The sequence below is a fragment of the Cnephaeus nilssonii genome (assembly GCF_951640355.1).
Source record: "Cnephaeus nilssonii genome assembly, chromosome: 20".
NCBI lineage: Eukaryota > Metazoa > Chordata > Mammalia > Chiroptera > Vespertilionidae > Cnephaeus > Cnephaeus nilssonii.
This window is the reverse complement of record NC_137091.1, coordinates 41,227,480-41,244,177: the sequence shown is the minus strand read 5'-3', so window position 1 is coordinate 41,244,177 and position 16,698 is coordinate 41,227,480. Positions and strand designations below refer to the sequence as shown.

General features: G+C 54.8%; 1 protein-coding gene across 3 annotated transcripts in view; it reads right to left on the bottom strand.

Annotated features, from left to right (window-relative positions):
- Nucleotides 1-552: 552 nt before the first annotated feature.
- The window catches only part of CBLC (Cbl proto-oncogene C), an 18,974-nt gene continuing 2,828 nt past the window's right edge, over nt 553-16,698 (bottom strand). Inside the window, exons 2-12 of one of the 3 annotated variants that reach the window (XM_079759465.1) lie at nt 15,994-16,140; nt 15,433-15,589; nt 15,168-15,289; nt 13,200-13,337; nt 10,592-10,679; nt 9,352-9,483; nt 6,747-6,908; nt 6,327-6,487; nt 3,659-3,774; nt 3,464-3,538; nt 553-3,372 (exon numbers count right to left, since the gene is read on the bottom strand). In XM_079759465.1, the coding sequence (XP_079615591.1) occupies nt 6,332-6,487; nt 6,747-6,908; nt 9,352-9,483; nt 10,592-10,679; nt 13,200-13,337; nt 15,168-15,289; nt 15,433-15,589; nt 15,994-16,140 (1,102 nt within the window). In that variant the 3' untranslated portion in view covers nt 553-3,372; nt 3,464-3,538; nt 3,659-3,774; nt 6,327-6,331. Of the gene's footprint in view, nt 3,373-3,463; nt 3,539-3,645; nt 3,775-6,326; nt 6,488-6,746; nt 6,909-9,351; nt 9,484-10,591; nt 10,680-13,199; nt 13,338-15,167; nt 15,290-15,432; nt 15,590-15,993; nt 16,141-16,698 lie in introns of all 3 variants that reach the window. The other 2 variants (XM_079759464.1, XM_079759463.1) reach the window with 2 other exon arrangements.

Here is a 16,698-nt window from a genome sequence, read left to right as displayed (position 1 = left end):
CCTAAAATAGCAATCCCTGCCTTCCCAGCCACGCCTTATTTCTCTTATCTCACTACGGTTTTCTTCCACAGCACTTATCACTGACACATACCTACGTAAGTGGTTTTGTTCAGTTTTTACAGTGCCTGGGACATGCTTGGCCTGAGGAGCTGAGTAAAAATTCAATGAATTAATTTCCCAATTCCATCCTTGCTTTCATGTGCACATACTTATATATTTTAATGAACAAATCTTATCTTTTATCCATTATTTTACATGCAATGTGTGATGACGGTTAACTTTTTGTTTTAATATTTTTTTAAATTGATTTTAGAGAAGGGAGAGGGAGAGATAGAAACATCAATGATGAGTCATTGATCAGCTGCCTCCTGCACGCCCCCTACTGGAGATTGAGCCTGCAACACAGGTATGTGCCCTTGACTGGAATCAAACCTGGGACCCTTCAGTCGGCAGGCCGATGCTCTATCCACTGAGTCAAACCTGCGAGGGCGACGGTTAACTTTTTAAAAAATAAATATTTTTATTGATTTCTGAGAGGAAGGGAGAGGGAGAGATAGAAACATCAATGATAAGAATCATTGATCAGCTTCTCCTGCAAGCCTCACACTGGGGATCCAGCTTGCAACCTGGGCATGTGCCCTGACCACGGAAATTCAACCCTGACCTTCTGGTTCATAGGTTGACACTCAGACACTGAGCCACGTCAGCCAGGCACGACAGTTAACTTTAAAATGAGCTCACAGTTCCTGGAATACAGGATCATGACACATTTCAAGGACAAGGGCTGTTCCCCAATGACTCCAGACTGGCACCTAATGTAACTACTGGGAATTTGTGTTGTCTTGGGGGCAGTGTGAATGCATTTTTGGTTGGACAAGAGTTAGTTATGCAGGGAGTTTTTTTTTAATATATTTTTTATTGATTTCACAGAGGAAGAGAGAGATAGAAACATCAATGATGAGAGAATCATTGATCGGCTGCCTCCTGCACGCCCCCCACTGCGGATCAAGCCTGCAACCCGGGCATGTGCCCTTGACTGGATTCAAACTCGGGACCCTTCAGTCCGAAGGCCGACGCTCTATCCACTGAGCCAAACCAGTTAGGGCTGTGCAGGGAGTTTAGATAATAGAATGGAAGCATAGAAGGAAGGGAACATATCGATAGTGAGTGTTCAAAGGGGTGGACTGTGGAGGACTTGGGGGTTACCTAGCTAGCATCTGCACCCTCTTTCCACAGTTAGAAAACGTGTCTGCTGTCTGAGAGCCAGGTGCCCTCTGTTGAAGCCAACAAGGACACGTTTGCCTTTCTGTGTCTGTTGGCGCTCAGGTGACCTTGGCAAATCCGACTCTACTTGGGAATCGGGAGCTAATCACATCAAAGAAGTAGGGACTGGAGGAATCTATTCTCACCAGGGCAGCTGGGACAAATTCTATTTTCCAAAGATGGCTGCGGCAACATCCTACCTGCTCTTCTAACATCTGACCTTGATGCTCTTTCCACCAAGAAGTGGGGCCTATGTCCCCTCCTCTTACATGTGTGTGGCTCACATGTAACCAATAGAATATGGCAGAAATGACACTACAGGATTCCCAAGATTAGGTAGAAAAGCCATGTAGTCAACATCACTGAAATACTGTCCATGACGCCTTCAGCCACCGTATAAGCAGTCTGACTACCTGGAGGCAGCCATATTGTGGGGAAGCTCAAGCTAGCAAGTGTGAGAGCACATGGAAAGGTCTGAGACCGCAGAGGGACGCCTGGGCAGCCCCCCGCTGCCCCGCCCCAGGCACCACTTGACTGCATCCTGAGCCAGAACCACCCAGATCCTGGCCCACAAAACCCCTGAGAGAGAATAATGGTTATTGTTTGCCAATAAATTTCGGTGTCATTGGTTCTGAGCAACAGCTAGTGGACACAGCTTGCTTCTGGGGCAGCAGAGGTGAGGTGACAAGTGTCCAGTGGTCACCGGTATATCCTCATCAGACCGGTTCTGTGGCGTGACTGTGGCTATGGTTTGAGGCCAGTGGCCGGTGTTGCTGCTCACTTTCCAATTCTGGTTCTCGAATCACTTCCAGGATTCTGTGTGTGATCGATCTCAAGTCCTCTCAATCAATTTCCTTTCTGCCCCAGAGGCGGCTTCTGTTGCTTGAAACTAAATCTGTGGTGCACATTTCCACCTCCATTTACACTGGAATACCTTCTGCTCATCCCTTCAGTCTTGGACGTCCCTTCCTCCTGGAAGCCCTCCTTGACCTCCAAGGCTGGGTCAGCTGCCCGCTTTGGGACCCCCGCCTCCCCCCCCCCATCCTAGCCCTGCAATGGGTCTGTCTCTCCCATTGGATTGTAAGCCCAGGGGGCAGCGATTACTGCTTCATGCTCAGCGTTGTCCCGCCAGGGCTGGGCACAGGGTAGGGGCTCGGGGTATGCGGCCTGCCTTAAACCTGCTCAGTTTGATGTGGACCGGAAGTCACTGCCACGCCCTCTTCCCTCTGAGCCTTCTCCCAGAGAGGAATAGAGAGAAGGATGAGCCTTAGCCTGTTGGGTTCATTGGACAGACTGCTGCCCTTGGACTGAAGGGTCCCGGGTTCGATCCCAGTCAAGGGCACATGACTTGGTTGCAGGCTTGATCTCGGGGGACATGCGGGAGGCAATCAATCGATGACACATGGATGTTTCTCTCTGTCTCTCTCCCTCCCTTCCACTCTATCTAAAAGGCAATGGGAAAAACATCCTCGGGTGAGGATTAACAAAGCAAAACACACACACACACACACACACACACACACACTCACACACACACACACACACACAGAAAGAGAGAGAGAGATGAGAACAGATGTGACAAGACTGGGGACATAGCTCTAAGGAGAATGTGTGCTCTGTGCTCTTTTAGACTCAGGGACTTAGAACTTGGATGTCTGGGTCTGACTTCAGGGATTTTTGCCCTGATGGGGAAAGGGGGTTGGCTCTCTCCCTGAGAACTTGGGAGTTTGAATTCCTGGGTCTGAGGGAGGAGGGGCTGGGAGCCTGGACTCCTGGGTCTGAGGGAGGAGGCTAGGGGTGCAGATTCCTGGGTCTGAGGGAGGAGGGACTGGGGGCCTGTACTCCTGGCCAGCTGGGAGGAGGAGCTGGGTCCCCCAGTTGTGGCTTTCTGATCTCAGACCCCTGGGTTAACCAGGTGGGGCTCAAGGCTCAGGGCTCAGGGCTCAGGGCCCACGCGTTCCCGGTGCCAAGCTGCCCCCTAGTGGCCGCTGCACGCTCTCCACACACGGGAGGACAGACCAGGCTGGACAGTGGCAGTTTATTTCCGCTTCATAAACCCCTCCAGCTGGGAAGCCACTGGGGCTCCCTTTAGCAGCAGATCTTTGTGCCCTGTGAGGCGGAGAGAGAGGTGGCTTAGATAATCTCATATCCCGGTGGGGTGGGGTGGGGTGGGGGGAACCGGGCAGGGTGGGGGACTCACCTGGCCTCCAGGCCTGGGCAGCGATCATGGGTCCCACAGGGGCAGCTGGAGGGGTGACCTTCCCTTTAAGAGTTTCTGTAATGGGGAGTTTTGGGGGGGGGGTGTTGATTTTTAGAACCAATGTTTCCATTCTGTTCCCACGCCCTCTTCTCTCAGACCCAGGAGTTGGGGACCCCAGCTACCCTCTTCACTTACTTTGTGGCTCCCTCCCTGGCCCGGGGCCTGGAGGTGATTTCCCGTGGGGCTGAGGCCGAAGTCCTAATTCTTGGCAAAATAAGAGGGGCCCGAAGTTTGGGGAAGGCCGGAGGTCCCTGGAGGGAAGGAGATGAAGAGATTTTTCAGCTGAGCTGCCGCTGTACTGCATTTCACAGGCCCAGTCAGGGTAACACCGTGGTGGAGTGGGGTCTGGGGGTGGTGACAGGGTCTTGTTCCCCACACATGCTTCCCCCCCCCCCCCAATACCTCTGGCTTGAGTAGGAAGAAGTTTTAATTTGTTTGTCCATCCATCTACCCACACACCCTCCCACCCACCCACCCACCCACCTACCCATCCATCATCCATCCATTCAAACTGTGGCTGGGGATTGAGCCTGCAACCCAGGTACCTGCCCTTGGCCGGAATCGAGCCCTGGACCCTTTAGTCCGCAGGCCGATGCTCTATCCACTGAGTCAAACCAGCTAGGGCATAATATATTTATTTTTATAATATTCATTGCAGCCCTAGCCGGTTTGGCTCAGTGGATAGAGCATCGGCCTGTGGACTGAAGGGTCCGGGGTTTGATTCCAGTCAAGGGCACATGCCCGGGTTGCAGGCTCGATCCCCAGTGGGGGGCATGCAGGAGGCGGCTGATCCATGATTCTCTCTCATCATTGATGTTTCTATCTCTCTCGTCCTGTCCCTTCTGCTCTCAAATCAATAAAAATATATTTTAAAAATAATAATATTGTAATAACATTGCACAGTGACAGGTGGTTACGAGACTTAGTGGGGCAACCGCATGAAGGTATACAAGTGCTGACCCGCTACGTTGTACAGCCGGAGCGAATATAATACTGTGTGTCAACTCTGATTAGAACTATTCCCCCACAAAGCAGTGCCAGTCATCACTCGGCAAAAGGGATTCACACATGAGCTGTTCTCACGGCGACGGTCACCGCGCAGGGAGCCAGGGCCGGCGCCTGCGGGGTTTTGAAGAATGAAGGAGTAGGAGTTGCCGGCACTCTGAACCAGGCAGGGTTTGGGGAGGAGAGGAAAGGGCATGCCGGGCGGGCGGGCGGAGGGCACAGCCTAGGCGAAGGGGTGGCCACGTGGCCAGCCGTACCCCTCAGCCTGCCGTTCTAGAAGGCTATGTCCCCCGCATTGTCCTCGGGGAGCCGGCTGAGTGGCTCCTAATGTTTCCATTTGCTTTTGGCTGCAGGTTGGGATCTGTTTTTAGCTTCCCTGGCTGGTCACACTCCCCTCCCCCTCCCCCTTCCTGCTGGCTCTCTTGTTTGCTGTGGTAGAATAATGTTCCCGGACTTCCTGAGTTGTTTGTTTGAAGTCAGCCGGGATTGATTGAATCTGTGTGTCCTCAGCCTGAGATGCTCTCCGAGACCTGCCCCTCCCCAGGGGGCCAGGGTCTCAGGAAAACCCTGGGGTGGGAGGGGCAGGGTACAGGGGGGGCGGGCGGAAAAGAGAGCAAGGCCGGGCTCCCTGGGAAGAGAAGCAGGGGATGTTAAGGCCCCAACACGGGCTTTTCCTCTTCCAGGCCGCGTGGGTCTGGGCAGCCGCAGTCGCCCCTCTGGGCTTTGCTCCTCTGAAGATCGGGGAGAGGAACATTCTCAATTGCATAGGGCTGTTGGGAAGACTCAGTTCCACTTGCTCATTCAACATCTACTGATTTATTTATTAAATATATTTCTATTGATTTCAGAGAGGAAGGGAGAGGGAAAGAGAGAGGGAAACATCAATGATAAGAATCACTGATCAGCCCTAGCCCGTTTGGCTCAGTGGATAGGGCGTTGGCTTGTGGACCCCAAGGGTCCCAGGTTCGATTCCAGTCGAGGGCATGTACCTTGGTTGCGGGCACATCCCCAGTAGGGGGTGTGCAGAAGGCAGCTGATTGATGTTTCTCTCTCATCGATGTTTCTAACTCTCTATCCCTCTCCCTTCCTCTCTGGAAAAAATTAATTAAAAAAAAAAAATATATATATATAAAAGAATCACTGATCAGCTGCCTCCTGAACGCCCCCTACTAGGGATCAAGCCTGCAACCTGGGCATGTGCCCTGACCGGGAATGCCTGGTTCGTAGGTAGATGCTCAACCGCTGAGCCACACCGGCTGGGCTCAACATCTATTTAATGAGCACCTACTAGGTGTCAGGCACTGTTCTAGTCTCTGGCAGTATCAGGAGGATAAGGCAAAGTCCTAATCTTCAGGAGAGCGATACCCTGCTGATGGTTACAGACAACAACAGGAACTGTCCTCTCTACCAGGTGATGAGGAGAAGTATGAGAACACAGCGGGCAGGGGCTTGGCAGGACTGGGGCTCTGTGGTCAATAGGGTGGGCACAGAAGGAGAGGATGAGAATGTGAGCCTGGATAAAGGAGATCCAGGCGGAAGGAACCACTTGTGCAAAGGCCCTGGGGCAGGACCTGCCCGGGAAGCTGGAAGGAGAGCCAGAAAGCCGGCGAGGGGACGGGGAATGAGGAAGGACGAGCACAAGAGAAGAGGCCTTGGAGGTATGGATGCCAAATTACACAGCACCTTGTGAACAGGGGCCGAGAATGAGCGCCTGGCACCCCCGAGTGCCTGGCTAGACTAGGGACCCTGTGGCTGAAGGAGACCCCAGCTGCCCACCTCAGACCAGTGGCTCACTCACCACCTTCAGCTGGCCTTTGCTTCTGGGATGCTCAGGAGGCAGCTCCAGGTGAGGGGGCAGATCCAGGTGAGGGGGCAGCGGGGGAGCTGAGGGGACCACCTAGGAAGACAGAGGGTGATGTCTTCCTGCCTGGCGTCCCAGCACCAGGCCTGTTCCAGACACTGCAGATACAATGGAGACTGTCTTAGTCTAACCCTCAGGAGGGTTCAGACGGGAGCAGCCATGGTCCCAGACCCTCGGGGAACAAAAGTCCAGGCCCCTAGGCCCCAGAATCCTGTCACCAGCCCCTCCTCCCTCCGACCCAGGAGTCTGGGCCTCCAGTGTCCTCCTCATCCCTCAGACCCAGGAGTCTAGACCCCCAGCCCCCTTCTACCTCGGACCCAGGGATTTTGGTTCCAGCTCCCGCCTGGCCCTGCTTACCTGCCCCAGCGCTTCCTCTCCGTTTTCCTGGCCATCGCTGCTCCCTGGGCTCACAGCAGCGGCCCTGGCTTCCGCTGGCCTCCCTTGGGGCTGATGGATACTCACGACCTCTCGGCCCTTGATCTGGCTTCGGCAGAAGGGGCAGGTCTGGCTGTCTGATTGCTGGGGGCGGGGGAGGGGGGAGAGTCAGAGTCTCCCTGTTCTTCTCCAAGTCCTCTGGGACCACAAGGGCCTTCATCTCCAGCAGAGTGAGGTGGGGAGGACAGACAGAGGGGGGCCCATGAAGGGGAGGGAGCCGTGGAGAGAGGGAGATGGGAGGGAGATGTAGGACAGGAAGGAGGGACTGGACCAGAGCCCGAGGCTAGGGGGGTGCACAAATGGGGAGCCCAGTGGAGCCAGGGTGTGGGCCCCAGCTATGGACAGTGATGCTATGGGCGAGGAAGGCCTGAGGCACTTGCCTAGACCTCCAGAGACACCCCCCCCCCCCAAACCAGGGCCAGTGTAGTGGCTGGAACAGCCCTGGTGGTTCTTATTATGGCTGCAGGATGCACCTCAGCAAAAGCCATCAGGGAACTTGGGAGAACGAGATTTATTACTCAGATCCTGGAGGGTACACGGCGTGCTCAAGGCCACACGCGGAGGTTGAAGTGGGGGGGTGTGTGTGTGCGTGGACGTGGGTCTGCCTTTCTTAGGGGCCAGGTCGGGTGGTTAGGGTTTGGTGAGTTCACTTTTCTTTTGTTTTTATTAATCCTCACCAGAGGGTATTTTTCCATTGGGTTTTAGAGAGAGTGGAAGGGAGAGAGAGAAACAGAGAGAGAGACATTGAAGTGAGAGAGACACATCAATTGGTTGCCTCCCCCATGTGCAGCCAACGTGTACGTGCCCTTGACCGAAATCGGACCCATAAGCTTTCAGCCTGTGGGCCTACACTCTAACCACTGAGCCACACCAGCTAGGGCAAGGGTTCACTTAAAAATTTTTTTAAAATTGATTTCAGAGAGGAAGGGAGAGGGAGAAATATCAATGATGAGAGAGAATCATGGATTGGCTGCCTCCTGCGCACCCCCCGCTGGGGATCAAGCCCTCCTGGTTCAAAGGTCGATGCTCCATCACTGAGTCACACCGGTTGGGCAAGGGTTCACTTTTTATTGGTGAATTTCAAGCATAGGAGCGGCCCTGGGCGGGTGGCACAGTTGGCTGGAGCATCGTCCTGTACACCAAAAGGGTTTCAGGTCCCACCTGGTTAGGGTACATGCCTGGGTTGTGGGTTCGATCCCAGCTCCATCCCTGGGGGCATAGAGTAGGCAACTGATCGATGTTTCTCTCTCAAATCAATTTTTTAAAAACCATATCCTCAAGCGAGGAGTAAAAAAAAATCATAGGAGCAGGAATTAGGGTGTAGAAAGGAAAAAGCCTGGGTCACTTAAGTAGGTTCCCCAGGGCTTTCTAAAGGGGAACTTCAGCCCAGCCAGCATGGCTCAATAACCTTTGACCTATGAACCAGGAGGCCATGGTTAGATTCCTGGTCAGGGCACATGCCCGGGTTTCGGGCTCAATCCCCAGTGGGGGGCATGCAGGAGGCAGCTGATCCATGATTCTCTCTCATCATTGATGCTTCTATCTCACTCTCCGTTTCCCTTCCTCTCTCTCTGAAATCCATAACAAATCCTCTATAATAAAAGCCTAATATGCTAAGTGTCCGGTTGTCCATTCAACCAATCAAAGCGTAATATGCTAATGAAATGCTAAGGCTGCTCAACTGCTCGCTATGATGTGCACTGACCACCAGGAGGCAGACAGTCAACCGGTCGACCAGTCGCTATGACATGCACTGACCACCAGAGGGCAGACGCTCCAACCGGTAGGTTAGCTTGCTGCTGGGGTGTGGCTGATTGGGACTGAACAAGATGGGCAGGACACACCCTGGAGCCCTCCTGCGGTCCTCCCCCTGGCCGGCCCCACCCTCATGGGGCCCCCATCGGGGTGGGCCCAGCTGGACCCCACCCATGCACGAATTCATGCACCGGGGCTTCTAGTATTAAATAAATAAATAAATAAAATAAAATAAAGGGGAACTTCATGGGTGGAGGCAGCCTGGTTCCTTATCTGCTCCTCTTGCTGGTTGCTGTGTCATACATCTGGCAATTTGTTTATTGGAGATGGATATCTTTGAAATGGATGACTCAGCTTAATGTCAGGCATTTACATTACAGTAAAAAGTAGGTGATGTCATGCACTGGCCTCAGCTCCCCTCCCCAAGGGGCCTTCCCTGAGGGCCTCAGGGCTTGGACCCTCACTGTGGCCTTGGGAGGTGACCACTGTCAGCTCTGCTCTCCAGAGACCAGGCCGAGGCTCAGAGAGGTGAAGCCACTAGCCCCAGGTTGCCCAGCGAGGGAAGGGAGGAGCTCTTTCCGTGACTAGTGTAGCTGGAGAAGGAGAAGCAGAGGTGACAGGTGCAGAGTGAGACAGGGACAGACACAGACAGGCAGGGCTCCTGGCCCTCGCTCCGGAGTGACCCTGAGCAAGTCTCTGCTTTCTTGGGCCCCAGTGTTCCCATCTGATCCCTGAGGCACAGGGGAGACCCTGCAGGAGAGGGGAGGCCCACCTGCCAGGCGGCCAGGCAGCGGCTACACAGCAGGTGCCCACAGGGCTCGATCTTCACGTCCTTGTTGCTCTCGGCACAGATCTTGCAGAGCTCGAACGTGGAGTTCATGGCCCAGTACAGCTGCAGCTGCTCCTGGCAGGCGACAAGATGGACGGGTGGTGGCATGAGCCAGGGGCACAGAGCCGGGCCACAGAGAAGGTCTGGAGCCTCTGTGCCAGCCCCCAGCCCTCTCCCAGGTTCCAGGCCGTGCCCGCTGCCTCCTGCGTGTACCCGTGCTTTGAGATGAGCTCCCTGGGGGAGCCTGCTCTCGGGCTGCCAGATGTAGCCACTAAAATTACAGGGTGCACTTAGCGTGTTGTCCCGTGCACCCAAAGGTTGCAGGTCCGATGACTGGTCAGTACACTTGCCCAGGTTGCGGGTTTGATACCTGGTTGTGTGTGTGTGGGGGGCGGCTACGGGAGGCAGTCAATGGATGTTTCTCTCTCTCTTCCTTTATCTCTAAAAAATAATTCCTTGGGCGAGGATTAAAACATACAGGATGCCCTGTGACATTTGATTTTCAGAAACACAAAGAATAAAGGAAAAAGTCTGGTATTTTAGGTATAAGTATGCCCCAAACATTGTGTGGGATATACTTACACTTAAAAAAATGTATTTGTCTGTCCTAACCGGTTTGGCTCAGTGGATAGAGCATCGGCCTGCAGACTGAAGGGTCCCAGGTTCGATTCCGGTCAAGGGCATGCTCCTTGGTTGCGGGCACATCCCCAGTGAGGGGTGTGCCGGAGGCAGCTGATTGATGTTTCTCTCTCATTGATGTTTCTGACTCCTTCTCCCTCTCCCTTCCTCTCTGTAAAAAAATCAATAAAATATATTTTTAAAAAATGTATTTGTCGTTTCTCTGCCACACATGGGGTGGCTGCGCGGACCCGGGGAGAGGGGCTGTGAATGCTCAAGCGCATCAGCTGTGCTGATGACCTCAGAAGCACCATTTCCTGGTCTAATCCCCAGGAAAACCCCTGAGCAGTGGCAGGAGGAGCTGTATTTTCCAGAGAAGGGACAGAGCCTCAGAGAGGCCAAGTGATTTACATCAGGTCCCGTGGCCATCACACCAGCACGAACCCCCAAGGCCCTGGGACACCAGGCCTGACTCGGTGAGAGGGAATTCCTGAGCCACGTGTGTCTGTGTGTGTGTGTGGGAGGGGGGGGGCGCGGGCGAGGGGGGCATGGGCCTGAACTTCACCTCTGACACGTGGATGAGCTGATGGGGTTCCATGTGGCAGAGCTCAGTCAGGTCTGGGTTGTGGTTCTTCCCATCTGGGTAGAGGTAGCTGGGGAGGGAACAGAGGGCTACGGAGGGGGCCCAGCCCGCCCCCCTGACTAACAAGGACTCCCCCAGCCCCACCACGGGGCCCAGAGCTCCTGAATGAGCAGTTGCCCCACATCTCTTGCTGGCCTGGGGATATTTTCCTCCCTCTCGCCTCAAACGGACACTCTCTAGGACCAGCTGTGTCCCCTCAGGCCCCTGGGGCAGGGCCACGTGTCCTCAGACCCCCACAGACGAGCACCCATCACCGAAGTGACTCAAGCCCTGGGAACATGGATCAGATGAACGAGAACCAGGAACTGATCAAAGCCCAGGCCTCCTTCTCCCAGAACGTCACCGTCCTAGAGTCTTCAGGCTTGAGCATCACAGCACCTGAGAGTCACAGATTCCTGGAGTGACCAGATCCTGGAGTCTTGGGCCAGCAGGGCTCCAAGGACCCTCTTGGACATCCAAGCTGCTTCTTCTTGCTTCATAGCTGGGGACTGAGGCCCAGTGTAGGAGAGGCAACTACCCAGGTCACCAGTGCGGCCCGGAGGGACGCAGGCCAGGGCCGTGGGCAGGTCCAAGCTCCAGGACCCAGGGCAGCCGAGAAGGCTCAGCACCCTTTGGGTCTCCCATTGCGGTCAGAACTGCACCTTCAGACCAACAGCGGGGTCACACGTCTCCTAAAGCCGATGGCTCTGCCTGACCTGGGCCCACAGACAGCGGCAGCTCTCCCACAGGCACACTGTGTGACCTGGGCTGGGCAACGCTCCCTCTCTGGCCTCAGTTTTCCCTTCTGTAAAATGGACACGCTCACGCTTAGGGCAAATATGGGTGGTAGGATTAAATAAGACCGTGCTCATAAAACGTGCAGCACCCCTTCTCCACACATAAACAACCAATCAGAGGGAGCTGCTATGATCAACGTCAGGCCCAGCGAGCCGACTGGCTGTGGGGTAGGAAGAGCTGGTGTCCCTTCCTCTCTCTCAGGGCTTCGATGTTCCCATCTATGAGATGGTGGCGGTGATGGTGCGTGCGTGCATGCGTGCGTGCGTGCATGTGTGTGTGTGTGTGTGTAGCAGGGAGGTTAAATTACATCGACAGTGCTCACTCGTATTTTAGCTCTGGAACGCTCTTCTGCAGGAGGTGTCACCTGGAGCTGAGGACGTGAGCGTGGGGAAGGGCCAGTATTTTGAGCCTGGCTGCCTGGCCTCAAATCCCAGCTGGTCCATTCAGTAACTGTGTGGCCTGGGCAAGTGGGTCTGTCCCTGTGCCTCAGTTGTCAAATACAGTGATATATGTGTGTATGTGTGTACGTACACACAGCCGCTGTTTATTATTCATGGGTTCTGTATTTGCAAATTTGTCTACGCACTAAAATTTATTTGTAACCCCCCAGTCAATACCTGTGGCACTTGTGTGGCCGTTCATGGACGCGCACACAGTGGCAAGAAACGCCAGGCGCCCAGCAGGCGCGGTCCCAGTGAGGCTGAACGCGGCAACACTTGCCCGCCTGGTTCCGACTCCCAGACCGTAAACCAGGGTCCTTGTCACTGTCTATGCAGTGTCACGTGTCTCGGATTTTTGTGCTTTTTTTGTGTGTGTGATCTCGAGTTTAAAATGCCCCCAAGGCATAGTTTAGCTGTGTGTTCATTGTTAATGAATCATCAATATATATTACAGCGTGGCTCAGTGGTTGAGTGTCAACCTATGAACCAGGAGGTCACGGGTCGATTCCCAGTCAGGGCACATGCCGGGGTGGTGGGCTCGATTCCCAGGGTGGGGTGCGCAGGAAGCAGCTGATCAATGACTCTCTCTCATCATTGATGTTTCTCTCTCTCTCCCTTCCTCTCTGAAGTAAATAAAAATATATTTAATAAACAAGACAAAATAAAAACCAATTATATTACATAAGGTGTGTTTCTTTAAACAGAAACACACATAAAGGTTATTACGTAGTGACTGGTCGACAAAACTGTGGCCAGCCTGGCAGGGATCTAACTAACCTGTATTCCCCTAGGAGTACGGGCTCAGTATTGGATAACTCAGTGTTTGCTGAAACTCTGCAGAACAGAAGCACGTGAATAAGGAGAATCGACTGCATATCTCTATGCACCTCAGATTGTATTGCACGGATGTGACTGCTAAGAAGGCTCAGGGGAAAGGTCCAGGGTGGGACCTCACCTGCCTTCCCCCTCGCCCCCCAAGGCAGCTTCTGAGAGAGGCCCTGGGGCAGCCCAGGTTACGGAAGGAAAACCACCGGCCCAGCTGTTTGCCCGGTTCTCTTTCTGCTCTAACATCTGGCCTCTGCAACACCATATGGAGATCCAGCGGCAAAAGCCCTGAGTGAAATAAGGAATGGTTGTGCTCAACTCCCCACACCCTTCTCCGGAACTGCTGGGGGCCCAGATGGCAACCTTGTGGGAACGCCTCAAGCCCTCGCCTGCCACCTGCTGGAACACTGCAGTATTGCAAGTTTATGATGTCCGCTGTGCCAAGTGCAGTGAGTGGACACCCTCCCCCTGCCAGGATGGGGACTCACAAGCCTTCCTTTTGTCCTTTCAGGAGCGCCTTGAACAGGGGTTTGTTGTCAGGGATGGTCTGCAGGATGCTGCCGTCTGAGCTCACGTGGCCGATGGCCCACTGCCCCAGGCGAGTGCAGCTGGGTCGGAAGATGTAGCTGGAGGAAGAGGCAGGTAGCATGGGGGGGAGAATGGTCACCACTGTCCCTTCTGGGACTCCCAGCCCCTCACACTGTTGGGAATCAAGGTGTCTAAGGTCTCACCCCCTTATAACCTGGTTCCCTGCTTTTTAGGCAATGAGGCCTTATATTATTGTCGGCCCTACTTCCTCGCTCACCAGGGTGTAGACCAGGCTGATTCTGGCTTGGCCAATTGGTGCGCTTCAGGACCCCTGACCATAGTGATGGGAGTCAGCCCTGGGACATTTGCTGGGAGTTCTAGTGAGGTACCCCATTTCTACAGAGGTAGCTAAGCTGGCAGCGTATACAGCTGGGGGTTCTAGAATCCACGAGGAGAGACCATGCCTGTGGACCAAGCTAACACAGACGAAAGCAGAGGCAGGGGATCGTAAACAGGATCCGGTTCTGGACAACGGCCCGTGAGCACCTGGACCCAGCTCTGCCTGAAGCCTGGAAAGACACGTGGTCTTTTCAATTATGTGAATTAATTCGTCCCTTTTTCTTTCCCTTTAAACCAGTTTGCTGTGCAACTGGAAAAGTGCTAAGACACTTGCTGTCCTGGGGGCTCTGCACCTCAGCTCTGCAAACACTCACAAATCTGACCTCCTATTCCCTTGACCTATTGGTATTCTAGGGAGCTCAGCCCCTCAATTCTTTTTTTAAAAAACATATTTTTATTGATTTCAGAAAGGGAGAGGGAGAGAGAAACATCAATGATGAGAGAGAATCACTGATCGGCTGCCCCCTGCACACCCCTCACTGGGAATCTAGCCTGCAACCTGGGCATGTGCCCCTAACTGGAATCGAACCCAGGACCCTTCAGTCCATAGGCCAACACTCTATCCACTGAGCCAAACAGGCCAGGGCCAGCCCCTCAATTCTTAACCCTTTACGGAGACCCAACAGCTCAAAGCTCCTGGCTTGAAATAATTTCAGGACTCAGGTGTCTGGTTCACAGTGTCCTACCCCAGATATGGGAATTCCTATTAAAAATAGTTAATAGCCCTGGCCAGTGTGGCGCAGTGGCTGAAGCATCATCCCTCGCACAGAAGGGTCAAAGGTTTGATTCCCGGTCCAGGGGTGCATGCTGTAGGCAACCAATCAATGTTTTTCTCTCACATCAATGTTTCTCTCTCTCTCTCTCTCTCTCTCTCTCTCTCCCTCCCTCCCTTCCACTCTCTTTAAAATCAATGGAGCCCTAGCCAGTTTGGCTCAGTGGATAGAGCATTGGCCTGCAGACTGAAGGGTCCCAGGTTCAATTCCGGTCAAGGGCACATGCCCGGGTTGCAGGCTCGATCCTCAGTGGGGGCGTGCAGGAGGCAGCCGATCAATGATTCTCTCTCATCATTGATGTTTCTCTCTCTCTCTCTCCCCCTCTCCCTTCCTCTCTGAAATCAATAAAAATATATTTTAAAAAATCAATGGAAAAATATCCTTGGGTGAGGATTCCCAACAACAAATGTTAATAAATGGCACAGTGTGGGTTCTGACCTATCAGAAACAGAACTTATCCTGGGGCAGGGCCTTCGGGGTCCAGGCCGGTATTGTCCCTTTAGATCCTGGATGGTGGGACGGTCCAGGAGGTCTCAGGAGAAGAGGTGGGGTGGGAGGGGACACTCAGTATCCTACCTCTGAGTTCTCCACTCTCTAGGATCCCAGGTACCTCAGTTCTTCCTTTCTTGTTTTCTCTGAAGGATGTCTGGGTTTCTACCACCTCCCAGCCCAGAACCAAGAGTCTGGACCTCTCTCCTGGCCCGCCCGCCCCCCCCCCCCCCCCGGCAGCCCCCTTCCCCGAGGCCTGCCCTTTACCTGCCTGGCTTGTCCCTGTAGGCCTGCAGGCGTGCGCAGACCTCATCGTACGTGAGGAAGGCCATGTAGCCTGGGTGGTTGACCGCCAGAAGCTCCCAGTTCTTGAGGAGTGTTGGCCATGGCTGGAGCGGGTGGCGCTTGGGTCAGGGAAGGGCCTGGGGAGCAGACCCCTCTCCTAGTGCTTCCCGGGGTCCAGGAGTCCAGGACCCCGCCCCCTCCTCCCATAGGACCCCGGTCTGGGCCCCCAGCCTTGGCCTTCCCCCACCTGGAAGAGCCTGGTGAAGATGTCAAATTCGAAGATGGACACGTGGCCACTGCAGGTGAGGTCGATGGTGGAGCGCAAGGCGAGGGCTGTGGAGCCTGACTCCACGGGGTGGCAGGTGCACAGGAGAGCCTCAAACTCAGCCCAGGGCAGCACACACCTGCGCAGAGGGGCACAGGGGGTGCAAGTGAGGCCTCTGGGAGCCCAGGATAGACATCTAGGAGGGAGGCAGCTGGGGCTGAACTCCTGGGTCTGAGGGAGGAGGGGCTGGGTGCTTGGACTCCTGGGTCTGAGGGAGGAGGGGCTGGGTGCTTGGACTCCTGGGTCTGAGGGAGGAGGGGCTGGGGGCCTGGACCCCTGGTTCTGAGGGAGGAGGGGCTGGGGGCCTGGACTCCTGGGTCTGAGGGAGGAGGGGCTGGGGGCCTGGACTCCTGGGTCTGAGGGAGGAGGGGCTGGGGGCTGGACTCCTGGGTCTGAGGGAGGAGGGGCTGGGGCCTGGATTCCTGGGTCCCTGGGCAGGGGCAGGATGGGGCTCCAGGGGCCCCGGGTCAGGTGCTCACTCACCGGGCTCCGCAGTGCTCTCTCCAGAAGGTGTGGGCGGCGGTCTTGGTGAGCCGGTACGTGTGTCCACAGTACTTCCCCCCGGGGAAGAGCGCGCTCAGCTCTGAGTACATGTGGCTGAAGATAAGGGCCAGCTTGGCCAGCTGTCGCCTGTGGGGATGGGCTCTGAGCACCGGCTGAACCCTGGGGCTCCCACGGACACCTCCCCCCTCTGCAGAGAACCCCCCCAGGCGCGGCCTCTGATGCCGCGGGGAGGGTGAAGTGGGTTCGGACACGGTGTGCTGCGGCCCCCACGCCCCCTCCCAGAGCCTCAGCTTCCTCCTCATCGGCCGGCCCAGGGGCCAGAGGAGAAGCCTGGCCTCGTGCTCCTGGGGACACTGGGGCTGAGGGCATCCTGTGCTCGGCCAGCAGGCAGCAGAGGCGAGTCTGACACTTAGCTCCGTGACTTTTGACAAGTTCCTTTTTAAAACAAATGTACACTGAGTGGCCAGGTTATTATGACCTCTGAACGCATAATAATCTGGCCACTCAGTGTATATCCTATATAATAAAAGGCTAATATGCAAATTGTCCCCTCGACCAGGAGTTTGACCAGCAGGCAGGCCGGCCAACCGCCCATGTCCCCTCCCCCTGGCCAGGCTGGCCGGACCCCACCCATGCACAAATTCATGCACCGGGCTATATATATATATATACACGCACACACAC